The following is a 27,770-nucleotide window of genomic DNA, read 5'->3' as shown; positions in this document are numbered from 1 at the left end:
TTATTACTATGTTACTATTGCTATTATTACTATGTTACTATTGCTATTATTACTATGTTACCATTGTTATTATTACTATGTTACTATTGCTATTATTACTATGTTACTATTGTTATTATTACTATGTTACTATTGCTATTATTACTAAGTTACTATTGCTATTATTACTATGTTACTATTGCTATTATTGCTATGTTACCATTGCTATTATTACTATGTTACTATTGCTATTATTACTATGTTACTATTGCTATTATTACTATGTTACTATTGCTATTATTACTATGTTACTATTGCTATTATTACCATGTTACTATTGCTATTATTACTATGTTACTATTGCTATTATTACTATGTTACTATTGCTATTATTACTATGTTACTATTGTTATTATTACTATGTTACCATTGCTATTATTACTATGTTGCTATTGCTATTATTACTATGTTACTATTGCTATTATTACTATGTTACTATTGCTATTATTACTATGTTACTATTGTTATTATTACTATGTTACTATTGCTATTATTACTATGTTACTATTGCTATTATTACTATGTTACTATTGTTATTATTACTATGTTACTATTGCTATTATTACTATGTTACCATTGTTATTATTACTATGTTACTATTGCTATTATTACTATGTTACTATTGTTATTATTACTATGTTACTATTGCTATTATTACTATGTTACTATTGCTATTATTACTATGTTACTATTGCTATTATTACTATGTTACTATTGCTATTATTACTATGTTACTATTGCTATTATTACTATGTTACTATTGTTATTATTACTATGTTACCATTGTTATTATTACTATGTTACTATTGCTATTATTACTATGTTACTATTGTTATTATTACTATGTTACTATTGCTATTATTACTATGTTACTATTGCTATTATTACTATGTTACTATTGCTATTATTACTATGTTACTATTGCTATTATTACTATGTTACTGTTGCTATTATTACTATGTTACTATTGCTATTATTACTATGTTACTATTGCTGTTATTACTATGTTACTATTGCTATTATTACTATGTTACTATTGTTGTTATTACTATGTTACTATTGCTATTATTACTATGTTACTATTGCTATTATTACTATGTTACTCTTGCTATTATTACTATGTTACTATTGCTATTATTACTATGTTACTATTGCTATTATTACTATGTTACTGTTGCTATTATTACTATGTTACTATTGTTGTTATTACTATGTTACTATTGCTATTATTACTATGTTACTATTGCTATTATTACTATGTTACTATTGCTATTATTACTATGTTACTATTGTTGTTTTTACTATGTTACTATTGCTATTATTACTATGTTACTATTGCTATTATTACTATGTTACTCTTGCTATTATTACTATGTTACTATTGCTATTATTACTATGTTACTATTGCTATTATTACTATGTTACTATTGCTATTATTACTATGTTACTATTGCTATTATTACTATGTTACTATTGCTATTATTACTATGTTACTATTGTTATTATTACTATGTTACCATTGTTATTATTACTATGTTACTATTGCTATTATTACTATGTTACTATTGTTATTATTACTATGTTACTATTGCTATTATTACTATGTTACTATTGCTATTATTACTATGTTACTATTGCTATTATTACTATGTTACTGTTGCTATTATTACTATGTTACTATTGTTATTATTACTATGTTACTATTGCTATTATTACTATGTTACTATTGTTATTATTACTATGTTACTATTGTTATTATTACTATGTTACTATTGCTATTATTACTATGTTACTATTGCTATTATTACTATGTTACTGTTGCTATTATTACTATGTTACTGTTGCTATTATTATTATGTTACTATTGCTATTATTACTATGTTACTATTGTTGTTATTACTATGTTACTATTGCTATTATTACTATGTTACTATTGCTATTATTACTATGTTACTCTTGCTATTATTACTATGTTACTATTGCTATTATTACTATGTTACTATTGCTATTATTACTATGTTACTGTTGCTATTATTACTATGTTACTATTGTTATTATTACTATGTTACTATTGCTATTATTACTATGTTACTGTTGCTATTATTACTATGTTACTATTGTTATTATTACTATGTTACTATTGCTATTATTACTATGTTACTATTGCTATTATTACTATGTTACTATTGCTATTATTACTATGTTACTATTGCTATTATTACTATGTTACTATTGCTATTATTACTATGTTACTATTGCTATTATTACTATGTTACTATTGTTATTATTACTATGTTACCATTGTTATTATTACTATGTTACTATTGCTATTATTACTATGTTACTATTGTTATTATTACTATGTTACTATTGCTATTATTACTATGTTACTATTGCTATTATTACTATGTTACTATTGCTATTATTACTATGTTACTATTGCTATTATTACTATGTTACTATTGCTATTATTACTATGTTACTATTGCTATTATTACTATGTTACTATTGCTATTATTACTATGTTACTATTGCTATTATTACTATGTTACTATTGCTATTATTACTATGTTACCATTGCTATTATTACTATGTTACTATTGCTATTATTACTATGTTACTATTGCTATTATTACTATGGTACTATTGTTATTATTACTATGTTACTATTGTTATTATTACTATGTTACTATTGCTATTATTACTATGTTACTATTGCTATTATTACTATGTTACTATTGCTATTATTACTATGTTACTATTGCTATTATTACTATGTTACTATTGCTATTATTACTATGTTACTATTGCTATTATTACTATGTTACTATTGCTATTATTACTATGTTACTATTGCTATTATTACTATGTTACTATTGCTATTATTACTATGTTACTGTTGCTATTATTATTATGTTACTATTGCTATTATTACTATGTTACTATTGCTATTATTACTATGCTACTATTGTTATTATTACTATGTTACTGTTGCTATTATTACTATGGTACTATTGTTATTATTACTATGCTACTATTGTTATTATTACTATGTTACTATTGCTATTATTACTATGTTACTATTGCTATTATTACTATGTTACTATTGCTATTATTACTATGTTACTATTGCTATTATTACTATGTTACTATTGCTATTATTATTATGTTACTATTGCTATTATTACTATGTTACTATTGCTATTATTACTATGTTACTATTGTTATTATTATTATGTTACTATTGCTATTATTACTATGTTACTATTGCTATTATTACTATGTTACTATTGTTATTATTACTATGTTACTGTTGCTATTATTACTATGGTACTATTGCTATTATTACTATGTTAATACCGTATTAGGCACAAGGGTTTCAAGCATCCGATTTCTTCTCACCTCACCATTGATTTGTCCATTCTCAGATGCAATTGTTTGATTGTCTGCATCATTTAAACCTTTTGTAATGGATGCGTGATATTTTTGTGCTCTCAATGTTGATAATAAAAAACTTTTTGTTATGCTGCTGGACTCATCATTTACATTCAACAAAGTTTTTCAATGAAATTTCTTCATACAGGTCGCCCAGATTTTTCACTGAGATAAAGAATCGGGAACAAAAATTACTTTCTTGAAATTTTATAACTTACTAAATGGAAATAGTAAGTCACAGGGCACATATTCAAATAGAAAAATAGTATTGTTTATAACTCGAGGTGATTTTAAAAATAGATTTGTGTGAGTTGACCATAGTTCTGTAATTGGTTTTGATAATTTTGTGATATGATCTGATTAGTGTAGTTCAGTCATATCTATAATATAGAGTCAACAGTGGCACTTGTCAGACTCTCTTGTCTCTTACCAGTCAGCTAGGCGTCAGATATCAACGACGGAGAGACAAGTTAATCCTATCCTGAAGTTGGCATGCCCCTCGTAAGCTGAAAATATATTTTAGTCAAACAGAACAAGTTTGGGGCTTGTCAAGGATAGGTAGACATGTTACCAAGCAGCGAGTGATAAACATGGTGTCTGTATATTGCTATGTTTTGTTGAACACAAGAACTGAGGTTTCTTGCTGTTTAATGGTGTAGAAGTCACAGCGAAGTGCTGACGAGGCGTGGGACAAGCTTAGAGATTCTGATGAAGTCAACAGAAAACTTGAGGCGGACAGGCTGAGCATTCAAGAGAAAATAACTTTACTTGAGTGTCGGCAGCGTGCATTGCTCTGCGCTCTTGCTCTTGTTTCGGGCAGTTATTTTCCACTTCTTGCTCGATACAGACATCTGAGGGAGCAGAGAACCATGCTTTTGCAGCAAGCTGAAAGGTTCTTTTTATGATTATGTTACCAGTTAGTCTCATTTCCAAAACAGATGTTTGTTAGTGAGTGTGCATGACATGTTATGGTTTTGACTTCAAGGAACCAAGAATAGAAAAGAAATTCAGTTGCATCACGCCAGTATGTTTAGAATGGAATGTTATTAAAGGACTTTTTTGTTGCAAATACATTTATATAAAAATCACTTTAGTTTGATGTAGAGACTCATCTATTCCTCGTGCAGTTTATACATGTGTATTCTTGTCCATGGGCTATGCACTCTGTATACTTCATCACATTTCTTGTGTTTATGTGTTCACTATTCGGGACCATATGTTTATGGTTTATGCTCTTGGTTTGTATAACCACCTGTTTAGGGCTCATACCATCTGTAAGTCTGTACTTGTAGTTTCATGTCCTAGTTCATGCTCTTGATAGCCTTTTGTATCTACAGGTCTTGCTTTCTGTGTAACAGGTTTGCAGCATTCAAAGCCCAAATAGGCAGTCTACTCCATACCCTTGTGCCAGATGCCACACCAAGCCTTTCTAACTCACTAGTACCTTCTAAAGTGAGACTGAGGCTCAGAAGAGCGGTCATAGTCGTTCTTGCTGTCGGCAGACTTCGCAACCTTCACACGAGGAATGTGATCTGCGTGAGAGATGATGATAAGTCTATGAGTCTCTGCTGGTCTACTCTTGATTGCGCAGGTTTGTGCCAATTTATAGTTAGTAGTATATAGTCAGTATGTCCATGGTTCGTGTCACAGTGTTGTCTGATGTAGTTTATAGTTAGTAGTATATAGTCAGTATGTTCATGGTTGTGTCACAGTGTTGTCTGATGTAATTTATAGTTAGTAGTATATAGTCAGTATGTTCATGGTCGTGTCACAGTGTTGTCTGATGTAGTTTATACTTAGTGGTATATAGTCAGTATGTTCATGGTCGTGTCACAGGGTAGTCTGATGTAGTTTATAGTTAGTAATATATAGTCAGTATGTTCATGGTTGTGTCACCGTGTTGTCTGATGTAGTTGATAGTTAGTTGTATATAGTCAGTATGTCCATGGTCGTGTCACAGTGTTGTCTGATGTATTTTATAGTTAGTAGTATATAGTCAGTATGTTCATGGTTGTGTCACAATGTTGTCTGATGTAGTCTATAGTTGGTAGGATATAGTCAGCATGTTCATAATAGTCGTGGCACAGTGTTGTCTGATGTGGTTTATAGTTGGTTGTATATAGTCAGCATGGTCATGGTCGTGTCACAATGTAGTCTGATGTGATACTTGCTTATATCTCTAGATTAATCTCTAGTTTTGCTGGTATTAGTTCAAAAACTGGAGCAGAATGCTTCTATGGCTTATTATTTTATGATTGTCTGGTGTAATGCATCTTCATCATACATCTAGCTTTTCTACAACAGTATTCAATGTATTGCTTTTATAGATTTACCTGAGTTTCAAGAGTTTTCACTTTATCAGCTCTACTAATTAGGAATACACATTGGGAGCAGCGGCTATATTTTTGTTTGCTTAAAAAGCTTTTCTCTTTCACAGCAATATAGTTACACATGTATTACTTGTGTAGTGTCTACAGAACAATCAAGGTATTATAGTTAAACATACATCACCCTGTGTAGTGTCTACAGAACAGTCAATATATTATAGTTAAACATACATCACCTTGTGTATTGTCTACAGAACAATCAATATATTATAGTTAAACATACATCACCCTGTGTAGTGTCTACAGAACAGTCAATATATTATAGTTAAACATACATCACCTTGTGTATTGTCTACAGAACAATCAATATATTATAGTTAAACATACATTACTATGTAGTGTCTACAGAACAATCAATATGTAATAGTTAAACATACATTACTGTGTAGTGTCTACAGAACAATCAAGGTATTATAGTTAAACATACATCACCCTGTGTAGTGTCTACAGAACAATCAATATATTATAGTTAAACATACATTACTGTGTAGTGTCTACAGAACAATCAATATATTATAGTTAAACATACATTACTATGTGTAGTGCCTACAGAACAATCAATATATTATAGTTAAACATACATTACTGTGTAGTGTCTACAGAACAATCAATATGTAATAGTTAAACATACATTACTGTGTAGTGTCTACAGAACAATCAAGGTATTATAGTTAAACATACATCACCCTGTGTAGTGTCTACAGAACAATCAATATATTATAGTTAAACATACATTACTGTGTAGTGTCTACAGAACAATCAATATATTATAGTTAAACATACATCACCCTGTGTAGTGCCTACAGAACAATCAATATGTTATAGTTAAACATACATTACTATGTAGTGTCTACAGAACAATCAATATGTAATAGTTAAACATACATTACTGTGTAGTGTCTACAGAACAATCAAGGTATTATAGTTAAACATACATCACCCTGTGTAGTGTCTACAGAACAATCAATATATTATAGTTAAACATACATTACTATGTGTAGTGCCTACAGAACAATCAATATATTATAGTTAAACATACATTACTGTGTAGTGTCTACAGAACAATCAATATATTATAGTTAAACATACATTACTATGTGTAGTGCCTACAGAACAATCAATATATTATAGTTAAACATACATTACTGTGTAGTGTCTACAGAACAATCAATATGTAATAGTTAAACATACATTACTGTGTAGTGTCTACAGAACAATCAAGGTATTATAGTTAAACATACATCACCCTGTGTAGTGTCTACAGAACAATCAATATATTATAGTTAAACATACATTACTGTGTAGTGTCTACAGAACAATCAATATATTATAGTTAAACATACATCACCCTGTGTAGTGCCTACAGAACAATCAATATGTTATAGTTAAACATACATCACCCTGTGTAGTGTCTACAGAACTTAAACTCGTAGGTGTAATAATTACTCTAATAATATTTTTTACATGTATGATTAATCTACACAGCAATTATTGACGAGGCTGGCGAGTACCATAACCAGCAACAATAATTATTACTATGTTAGTCACAATATCTGATTAAGATATGCAATCTTATACATTTTGTGTGATCTGTGGGAGATACAGTGTTTCTATCAAACACACAATAATTTTGGTATTATATTACATGTACTAGCGTCATCGGTACCTTGGGATAAGACACAAAGTACAGAAGCATGGCTCATACAGTGGATGAACCACACAGAGCTAGCATCAGTCGCTAGCTTGTGCACCAAGGATATTCTAGAAACTGTGGACAAGCCTACAGGTACCATTGCTATTTTATAATTAGAACAAGATGAACTTCATAGACAGATTTAATGTCTTATAAAAGTAACAATAAAATTCCTTTTCAAAATAGAATAGCTTGAACCGAGAGAGATTGACAGAATTTTCAAGTCTATTACTAGTCTACAGTGCTGTCAGAAATTATGAGACCACCCAATAATTCTCGCCTTTGTTCAACTTTGCACCTCTGCTGGCACCATATTAATTCATTCATTTGCCACATATTGTACATCATTAGATGCAGAAATTTCTCCTTGTTCTAGTAAAGTAAATCAGGAGTTTTTCATTGTTTTTTTACAGCATCGGTGATAGAATTAGTGTCATCAAGTTATCTTTTCAGTGTCCGACCACATAGCTTGTTGGTGGTAAAACGTGATGTCATCACTATGTGTTGTGCATTCTGTAATCTCACAAAGTCAAATAGTTTGGCATAAAAAAATAAAAAATGAATAAAATAATAAAATGAATAGAAAAACGAAAATATCTTTTCGTTTTTTTATTCATATCGGTTGCATATGCCTTTCGATTGAGATAAAAAATAAGTATGGATTGTTATTTGATGGAAATTTGCTTCATATTAATCAGTAGAAAATTCCGCATCTAATGGTATATGGTTTATGATAGTTTTTTGTAAAACTAAGTCAGTAAATCATTGCTACCACCTTGTCTCTTAAAATGTGAGGTGGTCTCATAATTTCTGACGGCACTGTAAATGCCCTTTCTGTTTATTTCTTTATCAATCAGGTCAAATGTTCAACCCTTTTACTCTCAATCCTAAGAGTTAAGTTTCACTTTCATGTATTGTCACATTTTTTTCACAGGTCAAATTTATTTTTTATGCAACAATGTGACTTTTCATGGTACATGTATCACTTACGTAAATATAGAAACTCATTCTTGGCTTTTAATGAGTTTGAATTATTACTACATTATTACTATTATTATTACATTTACGACCCACTTGGCATACGACTTTGTATCTACATATTTACAAATATGTAGATATGCAATTTTCATTGGAAGCCAATCTGTAAAATCTATGTTTTTTTGCTTGACTCGATCTTAGCAAATATCCCTAAATACAACACAGTTATTTTGAAAAGTGTGAGTTAGTAATAATATATTATGGCATATTATATATCTTGTTTGGAGCTAATTTTGCACCTTTAGTGCATCCCCAAATGAGGACTTTCGTGTTAAATATGATATTTACTCCTGGCAGCGATAAGGTAGTCATCTAATCATATCATGGCATTATAGATGTATTATATCAATGCTTAGATAAGTTTATTATATCAGATGCACCATATGTCTATTTATAGCTTGTTGTGGTTGATTGAATATGTGGATTTCCAGATTTAGAAGGCTCCGCATTTTCAAAGAGAGGACATTTGCAATCAGTCGTCTCCACTTGTCTTCCCAAACTGTTAAGGCAGCTCTCAGTTCTCTACACAGTAGACAGCACCCCTGTTTGGTCAACACCAAGCTACTCCGCTGCCACTAGCACGCTATCCATTCGGCTCCTCAATGGTCTCAACCGAACCATGTCTAAAGTCTGTTCTAAAGACCACCTACCAATTGGGGCCGCTCGGGTGAGTTTCATTTATGGTTAAATTAGTCACAAACTTATCAATGTTGACTAAAGGTCTCACAAGTTTTAGATCTCATTTGGTTTTTATTATAACATGGATTTATTAGAATCCATTTTGATGTACGCTTACTAGGTGAATGCCTGGCATTGCACAGGTAATAACTTGTCTTAATGAATTTGAGTAACTTCCCTGGTAAGCTAGCAAGTTATTAATTTCAATCTTCACTATAATAATAGCCGTGTTTGAAGCCATTTTTATAATCGTTACGCATAATAGTCAACTCCCAGGAATTTCGCTCTCTTCTATTCACCCCCAAGGCCAGTCTGAGATGTTATAAAATGCACCCTTTCTACTGACTTACACATTAATAAAAAAACGACCCTTATCGCTTCACCACCACAGACTAACTTCACCACTACTGACTTCAACAGCCCCTAAGCGCTACACCACAGCTCATGAATACCCTTTTCTGTTGCGTGGAACTCAATGAGACAGGTTTGACCCCTATACACTGCACCAAGCTAAAAAACATAGCCTTTTTTATGAAAACACTCTAGAGTGTCTGGCCACCAAAAAACACCATTAAAACGTGCTTTGTTTCGTCGAGCCCTTGAAGATAAAGTTGAGAGTGAAACCCCAGAGGGTCAACTGTGCTAGTTAAGTTTTATTAACGCTTTTAACGCTGTAATGAATATCATCACTATTATTAATCATTACAGCCAGCTGGACACGCTGTTTACTGGGTCGACTCGCCTGTCTCAGATCTGGAGACTCCGAGTTCAAATCTTTCACGAAGCGGATTTTTTGTGCCTAAAACTCTATGGCTATAAGTGGACTCACAAACGACAGACACTGGGAATTGTATAAATGGAGTCATATATATAAAAAGTTTTTCAGCAGAATAGTATTTGCTCAGCTTCACACAAGAATACAAGTTGTAATTGTAAAATTTACAAATTCAGCCCTGATCTGGTAGAAGGTTATTATACAGTAAAGTATAAAGAGGGCCCACTCCATTAAGTAGGATGGCTTAAAGAACATATTTCAATATCTCACTTTGTAGATCTTGGCAACAAATTTACAAGAAAAGGTTCTCAGTTTTGTTCAGCAACTGCACAATAGCGAAACAGATAGAAAACGTCTTAAAGAATCTGTTGAGAGACTCTCAGAGGCTAAAAATCAACTGCCACAATACCAGGAGGCATGCGCTGACCTTGAGAGTGAACTGCGTAACACCAGGAAACATGTGAGTTCAACTTATCACGTAGGGAGAACTTTGTTATCAACTGTGTTTTCAAGGTTTGGAAATTCTCTAGTAGCATTGAATTATACTAGCGTGGAGGAGTGTGAATACTATGTACCATCTCAACGCTTGTAGTGTGATATTTATGAACAATCTCAATGCGTAGAGTGTGACAGCTATGTGCTATCTCAATGCTTAGAGTATGACAGTTATGTACCATCTCAACGCTTGTAGTGTGATAGTTATGTACCATCTCAATGCGTAGAGTATGACAGTTATGTGCCATCTCAATGCGTAGAGTGACAGTTATGTACCATCTCAATGCGTAGTGTGACAGTTATGTGCCATCTCAATGCGTAGAGTGTGACAGTTATGTGCCATCTCAATGCGTAGAGTGTGACAGTTATGTGCCATCTCAATGCGTAGAGTGTGACAGTTATGTATCATCTCAATACGTAGAGTGTGACAGTTATGTGCCATCTCAATGCGTAGAGTGTGACAGTTATGGCCATCTCAATGCGTAGAGTGTGACAGTTATGTGCCATCTCAATGCGTAGAGTGTGACAGTTATGTACCATCTCAATGCATAGATTGTGACAGCTATGTGCCATTTCAATGCGTAGAGTGTGACAGTTATGTGCTATCTCAATGCGCAGTGTGTGACAGTTATGTACCATCTCAACGCGTAGAGTGTGACAGTTATGTGCTATCTCAATGTGTAGAGTATGACAGTTATGGCCATCTCAATGCGTAGAGTGTGACAGTTATGTACCATCTCAATGCCTATAGAGTGTGACAGTTATGTGCCATCTCAATGCGTAGAGTGTGACAGTTATGTACCATCCTAGAGTATGGAGGGTGTACTATCTTTTTAGTTCTAGCTGGATCATTGCACTCTGATTATCACATTAATTAAACAGATAATATAATTTTGTTATAGAAACCAATCTTTTCATGCTTTTTTCAATTCTGTAATACTCATTACTTGTTTATACCTATTCCTTTATGTTAATTTGGCACAGGCAGTCCTAAATTTAATAAAACAAGGACTCAAACTCTAGTCAAGCTTACGTTTTCTTATTTACATGTGCTGCTATTTTAGATGGAAAAACTTGTGCCTGCAGAGAATCTGCAAGACTTGATGACACAACTTCAAGAAGCACTCGAGAGAGAAAAAGATGCTCAAGCCCTGCTAACCCAACAAGGATCAGAGCTGAAGCAATTGGTGCTTAGGCTAGAGCACGAACAGGCTGACAGAGAGCACTCTGAACAGTCTGCCAAATTTGCTCTCAAGGTATGTGCTGGCAACCCAAGATCGGTGTTTGTCATGGTAGATAAAAGTTGTTCATATTAATTTGGCTCTAAGCAAACCATTTCTTCAGTCAACCATCAAAATTTTCGTTGTGCTACACTTAAAAGTAAGATCAAGTGTTTGTTTGTCATATGTCTAGTCTATAGAAATTGGTTAAAATACACACGCAGAACTACTAGAAGAACTTGAACTGGTACTCTTAAACTACTAGGAGAAAAATACCCCCCCAGATTTCTCCAAAAACAACGCTTGCAGCCTGATGCGCTGTGACAGATCATGATGTGATATGATTATAAGCACAATTATTCCAAGCTGTGGCAAGGTGGTGCGCTTGGCTTAACATCGGTTCATCCGAATGTGTGGGTTGGATTCCCGTGAGGTGCAATCTTTTTTCTTAATACCCAAATGAAAGGATAGACATGCCTCTCATTATTGTAAAGATTTAGACTAGCTTAAGTTACTGAAGTTTATTGCGTAAAGAAATTTAGGCAATGGCAACTACATTACCCGCCAGTATTTATAAGCTGTTTTAAAATTTGAGCGAATGTGTAGCATAAGAAACAAGAAATGTTTTTGAACAATCTGTTTTGGCAATGCCTCGAGCTTTCAAATATTTAAATTATGCATTGGATGGATACACCCAGAGATACACAGACACTTTCATTTAAAAATTAAAATGGTAAATATTGTATATATTGAATAAAAACAAATTTTCTGTGCAAATCTTGTTGTCATTATTGGTGCAACGCCAGGCATTCAATAGTCTCATATACTATATTAGCTTCGATGAGGAGTTAACTTTTGGAAGACATTCATGTTTTACGTTAATTGTTCACTGAGGTTCAAATGAAATGAATTACTATGAGCATCATAATCAAGGTCATAGTATTGTTACATAGAACTTAGGTACTTTTAGGAGATATTTTTATAGACATCGAAAATTAAGAGTATGCAATGTGTTTTGATTGCACCTACACTGCTTGTTTTTATGAACTTATTGAAATATTAGGTTTCTTTTCGGTTTGGGAAATATGGTAACAATCCACGTCTGTCATCAACCAGAGTAACTATTCTTGCGTATGCATGTGTGTGTTCTAAGTAAAAAATTTTCTAAAATAAAAATAAATAGATAAAAAATCATTATTTTTGCAGCCACACCTACTTAAAATCGTAATCTGTATTCCAACTTTGTAAAGCCACTAATCCTTCGTCTTTCTCATGCTGCTTCTAACTAAATACATTTACATACACGTATAGTGTAATTACATTCATGACACACAGCAACACACGGCGGCATACCTTACTGTGTTTGATGAAATTCCGCTCTATGCAATATTATAATTGACTGCGATTGTCTTCTGTCACCACATACCACTATTAAACATTCATTTCGAATGCTTGCAGTCCACAGTAATTTTGTTTAATATTTCAATTTTATATTGATCATTAAATACATTTTGGCAGACTCTCAATGACCAGCTGGACAGTAAGGCAGGAATTGTCAACAATTTATCAAGGCAGGTTTCAAGCTTGGAAGGAGAGCGTCGCTCTATTCATGACAACCTCCATGATGCGGAGACAGCACTCAAGTCAGCGGCGAGAGACAGGGAGGCTATATCTAACTACGTCGATACTCTCACTAAAGCCTTCGCTAGGGTATGAGAAGTTATATCCGTCACTTCTTCCTAGAGCATCAGGAGGAAATTAACTCCCAATAACTGTCTTGTTAACAATTGTATATGTAAACAAGCTTCTCTCTCACACTTGGATGTCGGTCATTTCGACAATGACTGTCTAATACTTAGTTTTGGCTTTTTGTCCCATTTTTATAAAACTGCATGAAGAAGGTATTAAGGAACACTAGCATTTGTGTTGTGCATTTGGGAGAGTCCTTCTCTGGGCAGTACAGAGATGTAAGACAGCAGGCAAGACCTGGCCCAGACATACTGACATCTTTGGTCTGCTGCAGCGGCTGGCCGGTCTCTATTCCCACCTTTGAGTGTGGCTGCGGCACAATTTCTGGAACAGCTAATCAGACACTTTGTTCCAATAAGATGCCCAGATACGGGCCCAAGCTTGGAGCTGGTGGTGCCAGTTTAGTTGTCAGCAGTCCTACCCATGACGCAGGTTGTGTCAGTTTTCTTGGTTAGTACAGGAGATACAAGTACCTGACCTAGACAATATTACTTGTCTGGGGTAAGGTAGGTCGAGAGTACGACCTACCTTACCTACACAAGTACATTTAGGCCATTACTTACTAAATATGATTACAAGGTTGCGTATGTACACCTTCTGCAAGTCAATGTGATGTTTTTTATTATATTACAGTGTAGCAATGATGTTAATGCTGATATGTCTCGTGTCTTACTGTCTGGAGAATTGATCCCGAGTGGCAGGGCTGCTCCTGACCTCCTCGCCGTGCAGAGGCTCGCTCAGAAGTTTGTCGAGTCTCACACAGCTCTGCAGACGAGGATATCAGCTCTTTCTACTGTAACTACAGAGCAGCTGCAGGAGGTATCTCGTCTTAAGCAAGAGATGTCACTCGTCTGCATGGGACAATCTCAGCAGAGCGGTCTGCAGGTTTGTTCATCATTGATAAGTTGATGGAGTAATTCATGTATGTGTAGAGAACATGGCACTAAATTAGTAAAATATTTAATCTTTATAATCAACTTTCATTACAGTTACACTGTTTATGTAGCTTTGTCCTTGGCATGTTGAAGCGTGATTCTAGATGCTTCACAGTTTCTAGTGGTGTTTGAGAAGAGGGAAAACCCATGTGAAGTTTGCAGAATCAAGGCTTTCCTTTCACTCTTTGTAGTGAATAATAGTGTCTTTTCTTGCATACACATGATTATCATATCTAACGATTGTCCAGACATGTGTTCAAAGCTGATTGGGTTCACATTTCTTTTTGTGTTCCTCATATGGTTTTTAAAATCATATCAGCCAATAAAATTTCTGTTTTGATTAAACCACATAATCAGCAGCCTAAAAAACTTAATAGATTCAAATCTTGAGGCTATTGCCTGTGAGGCTTGACTGCTATGGCTTCAATTCCTTTTAGAGATAAAAGGCTATTTGATTTCACATGTTCTTATAGACTTACCAGTACCCGTCCTCAGGCTATGCCAGCAGTCTTTCTCCACTCAAGGTTGGCAGCGACTACTCTCCAGCCAGACGTTCTCCTGCAGTCCTGGATTTAGGGCCCATGAAGCTTCCATTGCCTTCTTCTCCTCACAGGTAATCAATCCGTCAAGGGATGACATGTGTATGAGTGGATGAAGATGAAATCCAGGTGCAGTGTGCATTAATGAGTGACATAAAGGTAGTCTTGTCTCAAGGAAGAGGAATCGTTTTTCATGAGCTTTGTTATAGCAGAAAGCATATTGATAGCAATATTTCCACTATATTAATGTCAGTTGTATTTCACTTGTCCATCCTCAACCAGCAAGGCAAATAAGATTTTCTAGGCAACTTTTTGATAATTTTATGTAAATTGTCTGTGTTCTTGCAGAATGTCTTCCAACAGAGGCTGTCCTTCACCACGTCTTGAAATGAGTGGTAACGTGAGACGATGAGCAAAGAAAGCTGGGCTGGACACGCATGTTTGATGAAAATATATCACAGCAAATGATTGTGTGCTATTTGACTGCATTCCATATATGAATTTAGTATTTTATTGTGAGATGTATTCACTTTGTAATATTTATTGTTGTAGTGATCGGTTTGATTTCTAGCTGTATGCAGGAGCTGGTAGAGTTCTTTATAACACAGCGATAATTCGATACACCTGTATATAGCATTGCATTCCTACACATTAGTTTTTGAAATGAGCATGTTTGATGTAAACCAACAATAAATAACTATTCGCAAATGACACAATTAACTAGCCTTATTTGCTAACCGGTAAAACAATGTGTGTTGGGCTGAAACATATATTATAAATATATAAAATAATCTTGTATAAAACAAATAAAAATATATATAGGTCATTATTTTCTAAGTAAGGAAAGACGAACACAAACACTAACAAGTATATGAACTATACACTTATAAAAACATGTTTGATATGGTAACTAACCATTTCTATTAATCTTGATAAGTAAAAGGAACTACAATAAGTACATGATTTTACAGCTGAATCCTACTACAAAGACGTGACTGGATTAGACTTCAGCTAAAAGTCAGTCATGTATATATTGTTTTGACTGTTAGCTAAAGTCTAATCTAGTCAAGTCTTTGTAGTAGGACCTTTGTACTACCTGTACAACCAGTTTGGTTGGAGGATTCAATATAGCAGAAAGGCGCGCTGTTCAATTAGTTAGAAAGGATTGTTGATATTCTGTTGCCATATACGATATACAGTTGTTCAATAGTCATGTATATATTGCTTTATTGAACAACTGTATATCGTATATGGCAACAGAATATCAACAATTCTTTCTAACTAGTTGAACAGCACACGTTTCTGCTATATTGAATCCTCCAACCAAACTGGTTGTACAGGTAGTGAAATATTGAATACGTAATTACAAAAAAGGCTGATGAAAATAGAAGCCAATTAAGAATCAGTTGAACATTTTCAGACGATTCAATCAAGTTATTTCTTTCCACAAGTGCAAGATTCTTTGTTGGATTTGTCGGGCTTCACTGCAAAGAGATGAGTCAGAGGCTTTAGGAGGTGCTCAATGACAGGCACACACCATGACCGGCCAAGAAGCTTTTGTCTCTTGCCTGGCGCAAGATTACCAGCGTCTGTGTAGTGAACTGGTAGTCCAAAAACTCTAAAAGTTTAAAAGTGGACTAGAGATAACTCTATGTTTAAAATGTTGTTGGCAAAGACGGCATCATCAAAATCTTTTGACATATACAGCGTGTAGTACGTTTTTGTATGAAGATCCTCTCCTATAAATTCACCAAAGCTATCAATAGGTCACTGAAATATTGTGAAAAGGAAATATTTCACATTTAGCAACAATAGCAAATTAGAATAACAAACAAAAAAGATTTAGAGGAATCGAGTGGTGAAAACTGCATTCAAATTGCATCGACTGAGTGGTTATTCTGTGTGATAAATAAAGCGCAATAGATCACTGAAGTGAAAAAATACCCTTTAAGTTCAATTAGCTGCTCAATATCGCTGCAACATACTGGCCAACACAGCATAGCAACATTGGAGATGAGACATGTCTTGTATAGGAACTCCTTTTCATTTCATATCAAACGCTGTCACTTTACAAAAATCAGTTTTGCTTCGCGAGTGAGTATGGTTAAAAGAAAAATTAATCCTTTGCAACTATTTTGGCTCATAAAAATGTAAATGTAATAATAAATTTAATCATAGTAACATGGCCGAAATGATATTCTTTTTTCAGAATACAAGCGCTGCTTTATGATCACCTCAACGTCCCAACTTTTTGACATACGAAATAAAGTTTTTGAGCAAATATTTTTCTGGACATACAAAGTCATTTTCAACATCCATGTATGATACGACCTCAGAAGTGTCTCCAAATCTTGTAAATCAATACTATGATATACAGTTTCATGTCAAAGTTGGGTTTCATTGAGCTCTAGTAATATTGAACAGTGCTTCATATCTTGCTTCTATAGATGACAAATCAAGGATCCTAAGAAGAATTGAAACAAAAAATAATATAAAAATGAGTAAATATTTCCAGATCAATTTGAAATAAAACATAGCAAAAGGAGAATATTGAAAACACTTTTAATTAACTGTAAATCAATACTAAATCAATAAGCTACTACTGGCACAATCAAGGTGCTTTATATTTATCCCAGCCTCTATGGAGCCACTGAGATATTAATTTGGCTTAAGACCCACTTTTCGAGTTCTGTAGGCCACAGTTTGTCGCTCTGGCCATTCATCACCACAGCATGTGTGTCTTCGTTTTTTCCTTGCAGCAGTGATGCCCCTCGGGTTGTAACAGTTCTTATTTTGCTCACTGCTGCTTCTCGACCCTTCGATAACACATCTTGTAGCCTGATGTTGGCTGACGACATCTCCGGGCTGATGGGACTGCAGAAATGCCAGATTTGCATCTTGTGATTATATTTGTGTGATAAAAGATGAGTGATACTTTCGCGTATAAGGTATGTATATATTTATATGACAGCCATTTACAGTTGTTTTCTGTTGCATCAATCAGCTTACTAAAACAGGTTGACACATATGTCTACTATGAAAATGAAAAGATCATTCGCTACAGATATCCTTATTATATGCACTAAATGATCAAAAACAGGGGACATGTTTTAACAAAAAATGTAAGATAGATTATTCTTACCAAAACATTCCAGGTATGTTCCCCCAGAAGTAGCGAGCACGGCTCTGTGCGGAAAAAACTCCGGCATCCAGTTTAACTGGTTCACACTGTAAGTGCAAAATTTGCAATCATTCACATTAAGCAGCTGTTAAATATACTAAGCATTAGAATTTCTGGCACTGGCAATGCGATTAACACAAATCCTATAATCACTGCATACTAGGGTGCTAGTACAATAACTATGCATTGAATTCATTGGTACAATAACTATGCATTGAAATCATTGGTACAATAACTATGCATTGAAATTATTGGTACAATAACTATGCATTGAGATCATTGATACAATAACTATGCATTGAAATCAATGGTACAACAACTATGCATTGAAATTATTGATACAATAACTATGCATTGAGATCATTGATACAATAACTGTGCAATGAAATCATTGGTACAATAACGGTGCATTGAAATCATTGATACAATAACTATGCATTGAAACCATTGATACAATAACATTGCATTGAAATCATTGATACAATAATTATGCATCGAAATCATTGGTACAATAACTAAACATGGAAATCATTGGTACAATAACTGTGCATTGAAATTATTCATACAATAATTATGCAATAAAATCACCGATACAATAACTGTACATTGAAATTATTGGTACAATAACTATGCATTGAAATCATTGGTACAATAACTGTGCATTAAAATCATTGACACAATAACTATGCATTGAAATCAATGGTACAATAACTATGCATTGAAATCACTGATACAATAACTATGCATTGAAATCACTGATACAATAACTATGCATTGAAATCCATGATACAATAACTATGCATTGAGATCATTGATACAATAACTATGCATTGAAATCCTTGATACAATAACTATGCATTGAAAGCACCGATACAATAACTATGCATTGAAATCACTGATACAATAATATGCATTGAAATTATTGGTACAATATTTGTGCATTGAAATCACTGATACAATAACTACAAATTTAAACTGTAGACTCACAAACTATGCACAAAAATGTTTGGTACAATAATCAAGTATTGAAATCTCTGATATAAGGTTTCAATGTTGTGTTTTAGTTTTTCACCTTTTCAACAGCGTGTCTGAAAACCAAAGACTGTCAGTACACTATGGATAACTACTAGTCATTGATATCTCATAATTGTGATGTATAACAATTTTATAACTAGAACCACTAGACTTTCTAAAGCATAGCGCTATTCAACATAATTTACTGACAAATATTTTCGAGTCAGTGAGCTCGAGCCTCTTCGTGTCAGCGACCTGAAACCTCTCTCAGTCATCAGCTTGAAGGCATGGCTACACGTACTGACGAATTGAGCCATTTTCATTGGCAGCTTGTCGGCGATGCCCTATCGGCTTGTCCCCGATGCCTTGTCCACTTGTCGCCGATGCCTTGTCAATGTGTGGTTTCAAAATGAACACGTCGGTCAGCAGAGATAAAAGCAATGCACTTGTATTTGGCTGAAATAGTTCATTATAATGGTCTCGATTCAATTTATTCATTTCTGAGGCAAGCGAATTGCATCCCAAATTGGCTCTCAAGCGACGATGACAACAGGGCTTCATGCAAACAACCATTAATATGTGAACAAAGGTATTCTAATTTGTAACATATATATGAAACATTTTGCATGATTTTTGTATTAGTTATATTAAAATCCTCTTTCTTCTATAGTTTAATGTATGTCCTCACCTAAAAATATTTTACACTTGGATGTTTTCATCACTAACTTGTCAGATTTTTTGAGCAAAATATATCAATACATGTAGTTATACAAATGCTATCGCTATTACAAATCATTCATGGTCCGTATTATACTACAACTGATGATATTTCAATAAGAGTACTTAATAAAAAATCCAGCAAGGACGCCACAACCACCACCCGACTGAGGCCGATTCTCATTGGGCGATCTATTTATTAAACCACAACTGTCACGTACAACTTTTTTTCTTATTTTCTAGGTAAGTCAGACACGCTGATTCCGATTTTGTACTCCAAATAAAGATTAGTCCACTAACTTTCAGAGTAATGAAGGCTTTTTTACAGCGTTTTAATATCGGTCTCGAAAACAACACGATTGGCACAACAAGCTCCGCCCATAAATACGTGACGTAACCTAGCTTTTTAGGAACAGAAGTTACGTAGGGATGTTTAGACCGATTTAGAATGATAGAGATGGGTGTTTTAAGATCCATTAATATCTAAATTCAGCCTTGAAAATAATCTCAGTCCTTTCTGAAAGGTAGATTAACTATTTAACATTGCATATTTAAAAAAGCGCAATAACAACGCCAGCTTGTGATAAAACAGCACTTTTTGAGCTCATTTTTCTCGGCATCCAGCCTATTTAAACATCATGTAACAAGTTACGACCAATTTTAAATAGTTTATATACCTTTCATAAAAGACTGCAATTATTTTACAGGCTGGATTTAGATAATAATGGGTTTTAAGACACCCATCTCCATTCTTCTAAATCGGACTAAACATTCCTAACTTCCATTCCTGAAAAGGCTAGGTTTCATCACATATTTATGGGCAGAGCTTGTAATGCCGATTGCGTTGTTTTCAAAACAGATATTGAAACGCTTTAAAAAAGCTTAAATAACTTTGAAGGTTAGTGGACCAATCTTTATTTTGAGTACAAAATCGGAATCAGCGTGGCTGATTTACCTAGAAACTACGATAAAAGTTGTACATGACAGTTATGGTTTAACACAACACATCGCTTTGTAGGGTCGGTGTGTGTAGCCACAGCCAATGTCAACACTACAAGTTGTTGGCGATGCATTTCATTCAGTGTATGTAGCTAGGCCTCCATTGTCCTTAGGTAAATGATTTAAAGCATTACTAGGTTACCAACTGCTAGTATCCCTGTGCTACTAACCTCAAGGAATCTTGAGATAGCCTCCTTTGTCTCCTTGTTCATGTGAACAACATTCTCGAAAAGCCAAAGGACTGAGTGATTTGGCTGCCGGCTCATCAGAGTCATAAGGACTCGGTAGAAGTCAAAGAATAGAATTCCTGTGCCAGTTGCATCTGCCAATTCATGCAAATATTATTGTTTTTGTTTATATCATATGAAGGAGAGATCTAGTATTAGTTCATGTGTTTGTCTGTGTCTTTCCTATTTTGGCATCATGAATCTACCGTTTCACTTTAGCTAATACTAAATACAGATACGCAGGATTATCATTAGACAATATGTCGGTGTTTAAAAATCAACCTGCCGTAAGGCAATGCCATATCAACGGCAACCCATTGGTGATGGTACATCAGCAAATGCAATGAACTTCCTTATGGTTACGTAAGTCAACGTGATGTTGAAACATAACCAGTAATCAACAGAATGTTGGGCTTTAGCGTCAGGATGCATTTGAAAACTCAGTCTACTTAAAAAAAACTTGTTATTATCAGTATAACATTTCTAGCTATTTTGGTTTTACCATTCCAAAGGAGTTCACCAATAAACTAATGGGGATTTCCAGCGCCGAGTATACTGATGATACACAGATCATATATAAGTGAGCATTACATGTAAAATGTATGATAACATGTGGTAGAGTCCAGTCAACTGCTACATGAACGGAACACAATATCAGCTCTCAACACAAGTATATTTAGTTTACATACCATAGAGGCCTTTCCTCGCAGGATTCACTAGGGCCAAGTCATTACAGGGTGAGCCACCAACCAAAAGATCGATTCGTCCAAGTGATGCCAGCTTCAATTAAAGTAAAAAATACTCAATACAGCTTAGTAGTACATGTACTAAAGATATTACTATGGCTGAATAAACTCAAAGATACTGTGTGGATTTTATTATGAACTGAAAAAGTCTCCATGTTGGAGGGCTTTGATAGCCATGACCCAGTGATATGGTCCCTCAATATTAAACTTCACTATTAACCTTTAGAGTGACAAATGCTGCAAGTCAGAGTCCAGAAGTGATTGAATTAGCAAACTACGCACCTTCTCCTCTGTAAACTCCCGAATATCCCCGAGCTGTATTATGCTATCGCCATGATTCAGGTTTACCACTTGAATGGCAGCTTCTTCTATTTCGAGAGAATAATACACCTCCACATCCAGATTCAGGTTGTCAAGGACAACCTTGGCTGTGCCAATTCCATCGAATAAAGAGATCACCCTCAGTTTCCTATCAGGCTTGCATTCTGGCAACTGAACATCCAGAGACTTACTAGATATGACGATGACAGTGATATAACAGGAACAGTTTTCAAGTCTGTACAGTATATGACAACATAATCTTTGCTATAATAAGGGATAAATCTGTCTATTGGAGTTGTCCCCCAATTGGGTTGGGAAAAACATCCCGTCATACGAGATTCAAGCTCCCGGCATCCAGCGTTGCCATCCGGCATGCTACCACCTGCACCAATCGATCACCTCATGCAGTGCTAGAATTATTGTGCACATACTTATTCTCTGTGCCTTATTGGCACACTTGACAATCTCTCACAGCACACTGGACAGCCAGAGTACTAGTGTATATAATTTGTTGCTTAGCACGCAAAAAGTGGCAATATTAAAAAGCTCTAACTGAACCCTATCATGGATAGAAAGACATTTGTACTTCAAATAAGAAACACTTCAAAGTAGTAAGGATGAAATTACAAATGATTTAAAAAAACAGTTCATACATGATAATATCATTTCTCTGATTGAGCTGTCTACACAGACAACATAGAGTGCGTAGGCGATATCAAATTATCAGTTTCATTTTAGTACAAGCAATCCATGGTCTTTCCAGGTCGTGCACTAAAATATAGTGTGTAAATAATGATACATAAAAAAGCAAATAACTAACATGCCATTAGATTTAGGTTAGATAGCAATATAATTGACATAAGATACAATCATTTCAAGTACAATAAATTTAAAGGTTGACTTGCAATAAAATTCACATTGCAGTTATTTGATATGAAAAGATTCACCATGTCTTACTCTGCTGTGTTGTAGGAGCAAAATATGCGGAAATGTGATTACAAGCTCTTAAAAGCTCAAAAACAAACAGTTGATCGCAGCCACGCGAGACCGCCGTAGTTTGGATTCCCTTTCCAAAACGGCTCAAATGTGACGTAGTTGTGGTAGATGGTTTCTGTTTACACTTTCATGCAACCTTATTCGTCAAAATATTTTCACCAATATACTTCACGAATTCAATAAAACCATGTCTATTGTTCTTACGCGTCTGTTTTATCGTCATTGTGATGCTGTCACTTTTAGCAGTGATATCTTATAACTTACCATAAAAATTCGTTTAATTTTTTAGCCTTAGCTTGAAAGAGTACATATCATTGTCTGATAATTATGACGAGCCTGTTGACTACTTGTGATAATCGAAAAGTGCTGAAAAAATTATATGCGAAGTATTGGGTCACATGATCAGATTACGACTTGCCGATTAGACCAAACCGAAACAAAACTGTAAAGTAACGAGCATCTATATTTGATACGGGGTCTTCGGTAAAACCCGAAGTGTTTGTCATAAACTAGTGCTACGATAAGCTTTATATTGAGCTTTTTATTGGCCTTTCAATTCATGTGAGAACATCACGTGACAAGACAATAACCAAATTTCATGACTACGTCAGAGAAATAAAGAGATTCCAATCTACAGCGCCTTTTTTTTAGCTTTTAAGAGCTTGTAATCACATTACCACATATTTGGCACCTACAACACAACAGAGTAAGACATGGTGAATCTTTTGATACCAAATAACTGAAATGTGAATTTTGTTGCAAGTCAACCTTTAACTTTGCAAAAAAGCAAAGACCACTTAACACTAAAGTTGAGCTCTGGACACTTTTTCCAACCATCAATATACATTCTAACACCAGATTTACATTCCTTATAGGAAACTTACGTTGTGTAGTTTAGACGGTTTTTGATAAAACTTCATAAGCCTCTGCTTCCAATCATCCCTTCTGTGTATGAGGACACCCTCGCGACTCATTGGCTTGCATACAAAACATGCCCATGGATCAGACTCTTTCACATCCTCTAGGAGCTGTTCGCTACCCAAGACCTCTATACACTCATTGCAATATGTTCTGAAATACAGTCAGTCACAGCTTATGAACATGTTGACTCAAGTACATTATGAACACGTTGACTCATGTGCCTTATAAATACATGGACTCATGTGCCTTATGAACATATTGACTCATGCGCCTTATGAAAAGGTTGACTCATGTACCTTAAAAACATGCTGACTAATGTACCTCATAAACATGTTGACTCATGTACTTTATGAACATGTTGACTCATGTAACTTATGAACATGTTGACTCATGTACCTTATGAACATGTTGACTCATGTACCTTATGAACATGTTGACTCATGTACTTTATAAACATGTTGACTCATGTACCTTATGAACATGTTGACTTATGTACCTTATGAACACATTGACTCATGTACCTTATGAACATGTTGACTCATGTACCTTATGAACACATTGACTCATGTACCTTATGAACATGTTGACTCATGTACTTTATAAACATGATGATTTGTGTACCTTATGAGCGTGTTGACTCATGTATCTTATGAACATGTTGACTCATGTACTTTATAAACATGTTGACTCATGTACTTTATAAACATCTTGACTCATGTACCTTATGAACATGTTGACTCATGTACCTTATGAACATGTTGACTCATGTACCTTATGAACACATTGACTCATGTACCTTATGAACATGTTGACTCATGTACTTTATAAACATGATGATTTGTGTACCTTATGAGCATGTTGACTCATGTATCTTATGAACATGTTGACTCATGTACTTTATGAACATGTTGACTCATGTACTTTATGAACATCTCGACTCATGTACCTTATGAACATGTTGACTCATGTACTTTATAAACATGTTGACTCATGTACCTTATGAACATGTTGACTTATGCACCTTATGAACATGTTGACTCATGTACCTTATGAACATGTTGACTCATGTACCTTATGAACATGTTGACTCATGTACTTTATAAACATGATGACTTGTGTACCTTATGAGCATGTTGACTCATGTATCTTATGAACATGTTGACTCATGTACTTTATGAACATGTTGACTCATGTACTTTATGAACATCTTGACTCATGTACTTTATAAACATGTTGACTCATGTACCTTATGAACATGTTGCCTTATGTACCTTATGAACATGTTGACTCATGTACCTTATGAACATCTTGACTCATGTACCTTATGAACATCTTGACTCATGTACCTTATGAACATGTTGACTCATGTACTTTATAAACATGTTGACTCATGTACCTTATGAACATGTTGCCTTATGTACCTTATGAACATGTTGACTCATGTACCTTATGAACATCTTGACTCATGTACCTTATGAACATCTTGACTCATGTACCTTATGAACATGTTGACTCATGTACTTTATAAACATGTTGACTCATGTACCTTATGAACATGTTGACTCATGTACTTTATAAACATGTTGACTCATGTACTTTATGAACATCTTGACTCATGTACCTTATGAACATGTTGATTCATGTACTTTATAAACATGTTGACTCATGTACTTTATGAACATCTTGACTCATGTACCTTATGAACATGTTGACTCATGTACCTTATGAACATGTTGCCTTATGTACCTTATGAACATGTTGACTCATGTACCTTATGAACATCTTGACTCATGTACCTTATGAACATCTTGACTCATGTACCTTATGAACATGTTGACTCATGTACTTTATAAACATGTTGACTCATGTACCTTATGAACATGTTGACTCATGTACTTTATAAACATGTTGACTCATGTACTTTATGAACATCTTGACTCATGTACCTTATGAACATGTTGATTCATGTACTTTATAAACATGTTGACTCATGTACTTTATGAACATCTTGACTCATGTACCTTATGAACATGTTGACTTATGTACCTTATGAACATGTTGACTCGTGTGCTTTATGAAGTTGTTGACTCATGCGCTAGAATTTTGAGCAGCTAACTTATAACAATTGACACCGAGTTATCACAGTCGGTATAAGTTCTTTGAATAGAGTGATGTGGCAAAACAAAGATCTAAGAGGTTGTCAATATCTAACATGGTGATGAAATGAGGAGAGAAGTTAGTGACAAGCTTACCGTCCACATGTCTGTGAGTCGCAGACAAGTAGCTCTCCACCGTGACCACAGATAACGCAGTAAGACATGCAACCATCCGATCCAAAAGAGAAAAATGAATCTTTCACGTGATACTGCAAAAAAACTCTCGGTGAATGGAATACATTGGGTATATTTACTTCAGTATCAGACCAGATAAAAACATTGAGAGCAGCTGAGGCCTAGTTGTCTAAAACACCTAGCCTGAGAACATCATACAAGGGATCGCCTACACACATTGATTGTAAAACAACTGCTTATTTGCTGGCTTGAATTACCGACCAAGCGTCGCCAAATAGATATATACCAATTAGCACATGGAGGGAGGGGGCACTTCACTCACGGGCCACCAGCTAGATCAATCCTAAGCTGACAACCCAATGGGTGCGATGCCGTCATGTAAGAAAAAAGTTAAACGCCCCACTGCTTTTCTGTTTTCAATGCAGTTTTTGCTCTTAACGAACGGCTGAATATCTCTTCTTTCAAATGGGCAAATTTAAAATAAATACAGGCCCAAGTTATTGGCGATCACATATACCTAACTTTGGTGAAAACTTATTATCAGCTGTAATCGTGTTTACAATATTTTATTAACACAGTTGTGTCATAAAAATTAGGCAACTCTGCAAAAACCTAATCATACAATTTTTTTAATTGTATTTTTTTAAGATACTCAATCAGTGCTCGGCTTAAATTTTCTGTTAGACTTGGACAAAAGGGTAAACATTTTAATCAGTTTGAGGGCCAAGTAAAGCAATGTTCATGAAACAATAATAAAAGTTAAATAGTTCACCAAAGATACATTCATCTGACTATAAATTCAATATACCGTCTTTAGAATATCAAACACTCGACATTGTTTTTACTGCTGAATGAGACACAAAACGTTAAGTCTTAAACAATTTGGGATCTTAATACACAAATATGCGTGTAGCATAAAGGATTTTAAACAAAATTCTTACAAGCCAGGCACCTCAATTACGCCATGTTCGCATTAAATCAAATGGATTAACTTTGCAAATGACAGATATGTAATTTACGTTGTGACTAGAATGTCTGGTGTGATTGGGGTAAAACCTCTAGAGGTATGCACTAACTTATCTATGTAATTATCACTGTGGTTGTGATCATCATACAATTGAAAAATCCTTCAGTATTATCCTAGTATGTGAATGTATAAATAGTACAGCAGCACATTTTACTGCTATACATGTAAAGCATTCATTTTCATGCGAGATGTAATTATTTATAGGTAGTTTTTAGTTGTGAAATGAATTAAACTAAGTATAATGTATTTCCATTAGAATCTTTGCTCCAACATATGACAGTCTCGACATGCGAAGCAAATACCAAAATAAGTTAACTCCGAATGTCTAGATTTTACTGTGATAATCT

General features: G+C 34.3%; 2 protein-coding genes across 2 annotated transcripts in view; one reads left to right on the top strand and one right to left on the bottom strand.

Moving 5' to 3' along the window:
* The window catches only part of LOC137394051 (coiled-coil domain-containing protein 171-like), a 34,415-nt gene extending 18,229 nt beyond the window's left edge, over positions 1-16,186 (top strand). Inside the window, exons 15-24 of the mRNA XM_068080769.1 lie at positions 4,134-4,366; positions 4,833-5,069; positions 7,547-7,647; positions 9,024-9,259; positions 10,323-10,505; positions 11,605-11,796; positions 13,279-13,470; positions 14,143-14,394; positions 14,918-15,057; positions 15,332-16,186. Of these exons, the coding sequence (XP_067936870.1) occupies positions 4,134-4,366; positions 4,833-5,069; positions 7,547-7,647; positions 9,024-9,259; positions 10,323-10,505; positions 11,605-11,796; positions 13,279-13,470; positions 14,143-14,394; positions 14,918-15,057; positions 15,332-15,395 (1,830 nt within the window). The 3' untranslated portion in view covers positions 15,396-16,186. The remainder of the gene's footprint in view (positions 1-4,133; positions 4,367-4,832; positions 5,070-7,546; positions 7,648-9,023; positions 9,260-10,322; positions 10,506-11,604; positions 11,797-13,278; positions 13,471-14,142; positions 14,395-14,917; positions 15,058-15,331) is intronic.
* Positions 16,187-16,241: 55 nt separating this feature from the next.
* Positions 16,242-27,770, bottom strand: part of LOC137393602 (DNA (cytosine-5)-methyltransferase 3C-like) — a 36,567-nt gene continuing 25,038 nt past the window's right edge. The window contains exons 7-14 of the mRNA XM_068080231.1: positions 26,358-26,470; positions 24,069-24,255; positions 22,150-22,359; positions 21,811-21,901; positions 21,065-21,216; positions 18,126-18,211; positions 17,663-17,857; positions 16,242-16,601 (exon numbers count right to left, since the gene is read on the bottom strand). Of these exons, the coding sequence (XP_067936332.1) occupies positions 16,418-16,601; positions 17,663-17,857; positions 18,126-18,211; positions 21,065-21,216; positions 21,811-21,901; positions 22,150-22,359; positions 24,069-24,255; positions 26,358-26,470 (1,218 nt within the window). The 3' untranslated portion in view covers positions 16,242-16,417. The remainder of the gene's footprint in view (positions 16,602-17,662; positions 17,858-18,125; positions 18,212-21,064; positions 21,217-21,810; positions 21,902-22,149; positions 22,360-24,068; positions 24,256-26,357; positions 26,471-27,770) is intronic.

The sequence above is a fragment of the Watersipora subatra genome, chromosome 4 (assembly GCF_963576615.1).
Source record: "Watersipora subatra chromosome 4, tzWatSuba1.1, whole genome shotgun sequence".
In the NCBI taxonomy this organism is placed as follows: domain Eukaryota; kingdom Metazoa; phylum Bryozoa; class Gymnolaemata; order Cheilostomatida; family Watersiporidae; genus Watersipora; species Watersipora subatra.
This window is presented reverse-complemented; position numbering and strand designations above follow the sequence as displayed.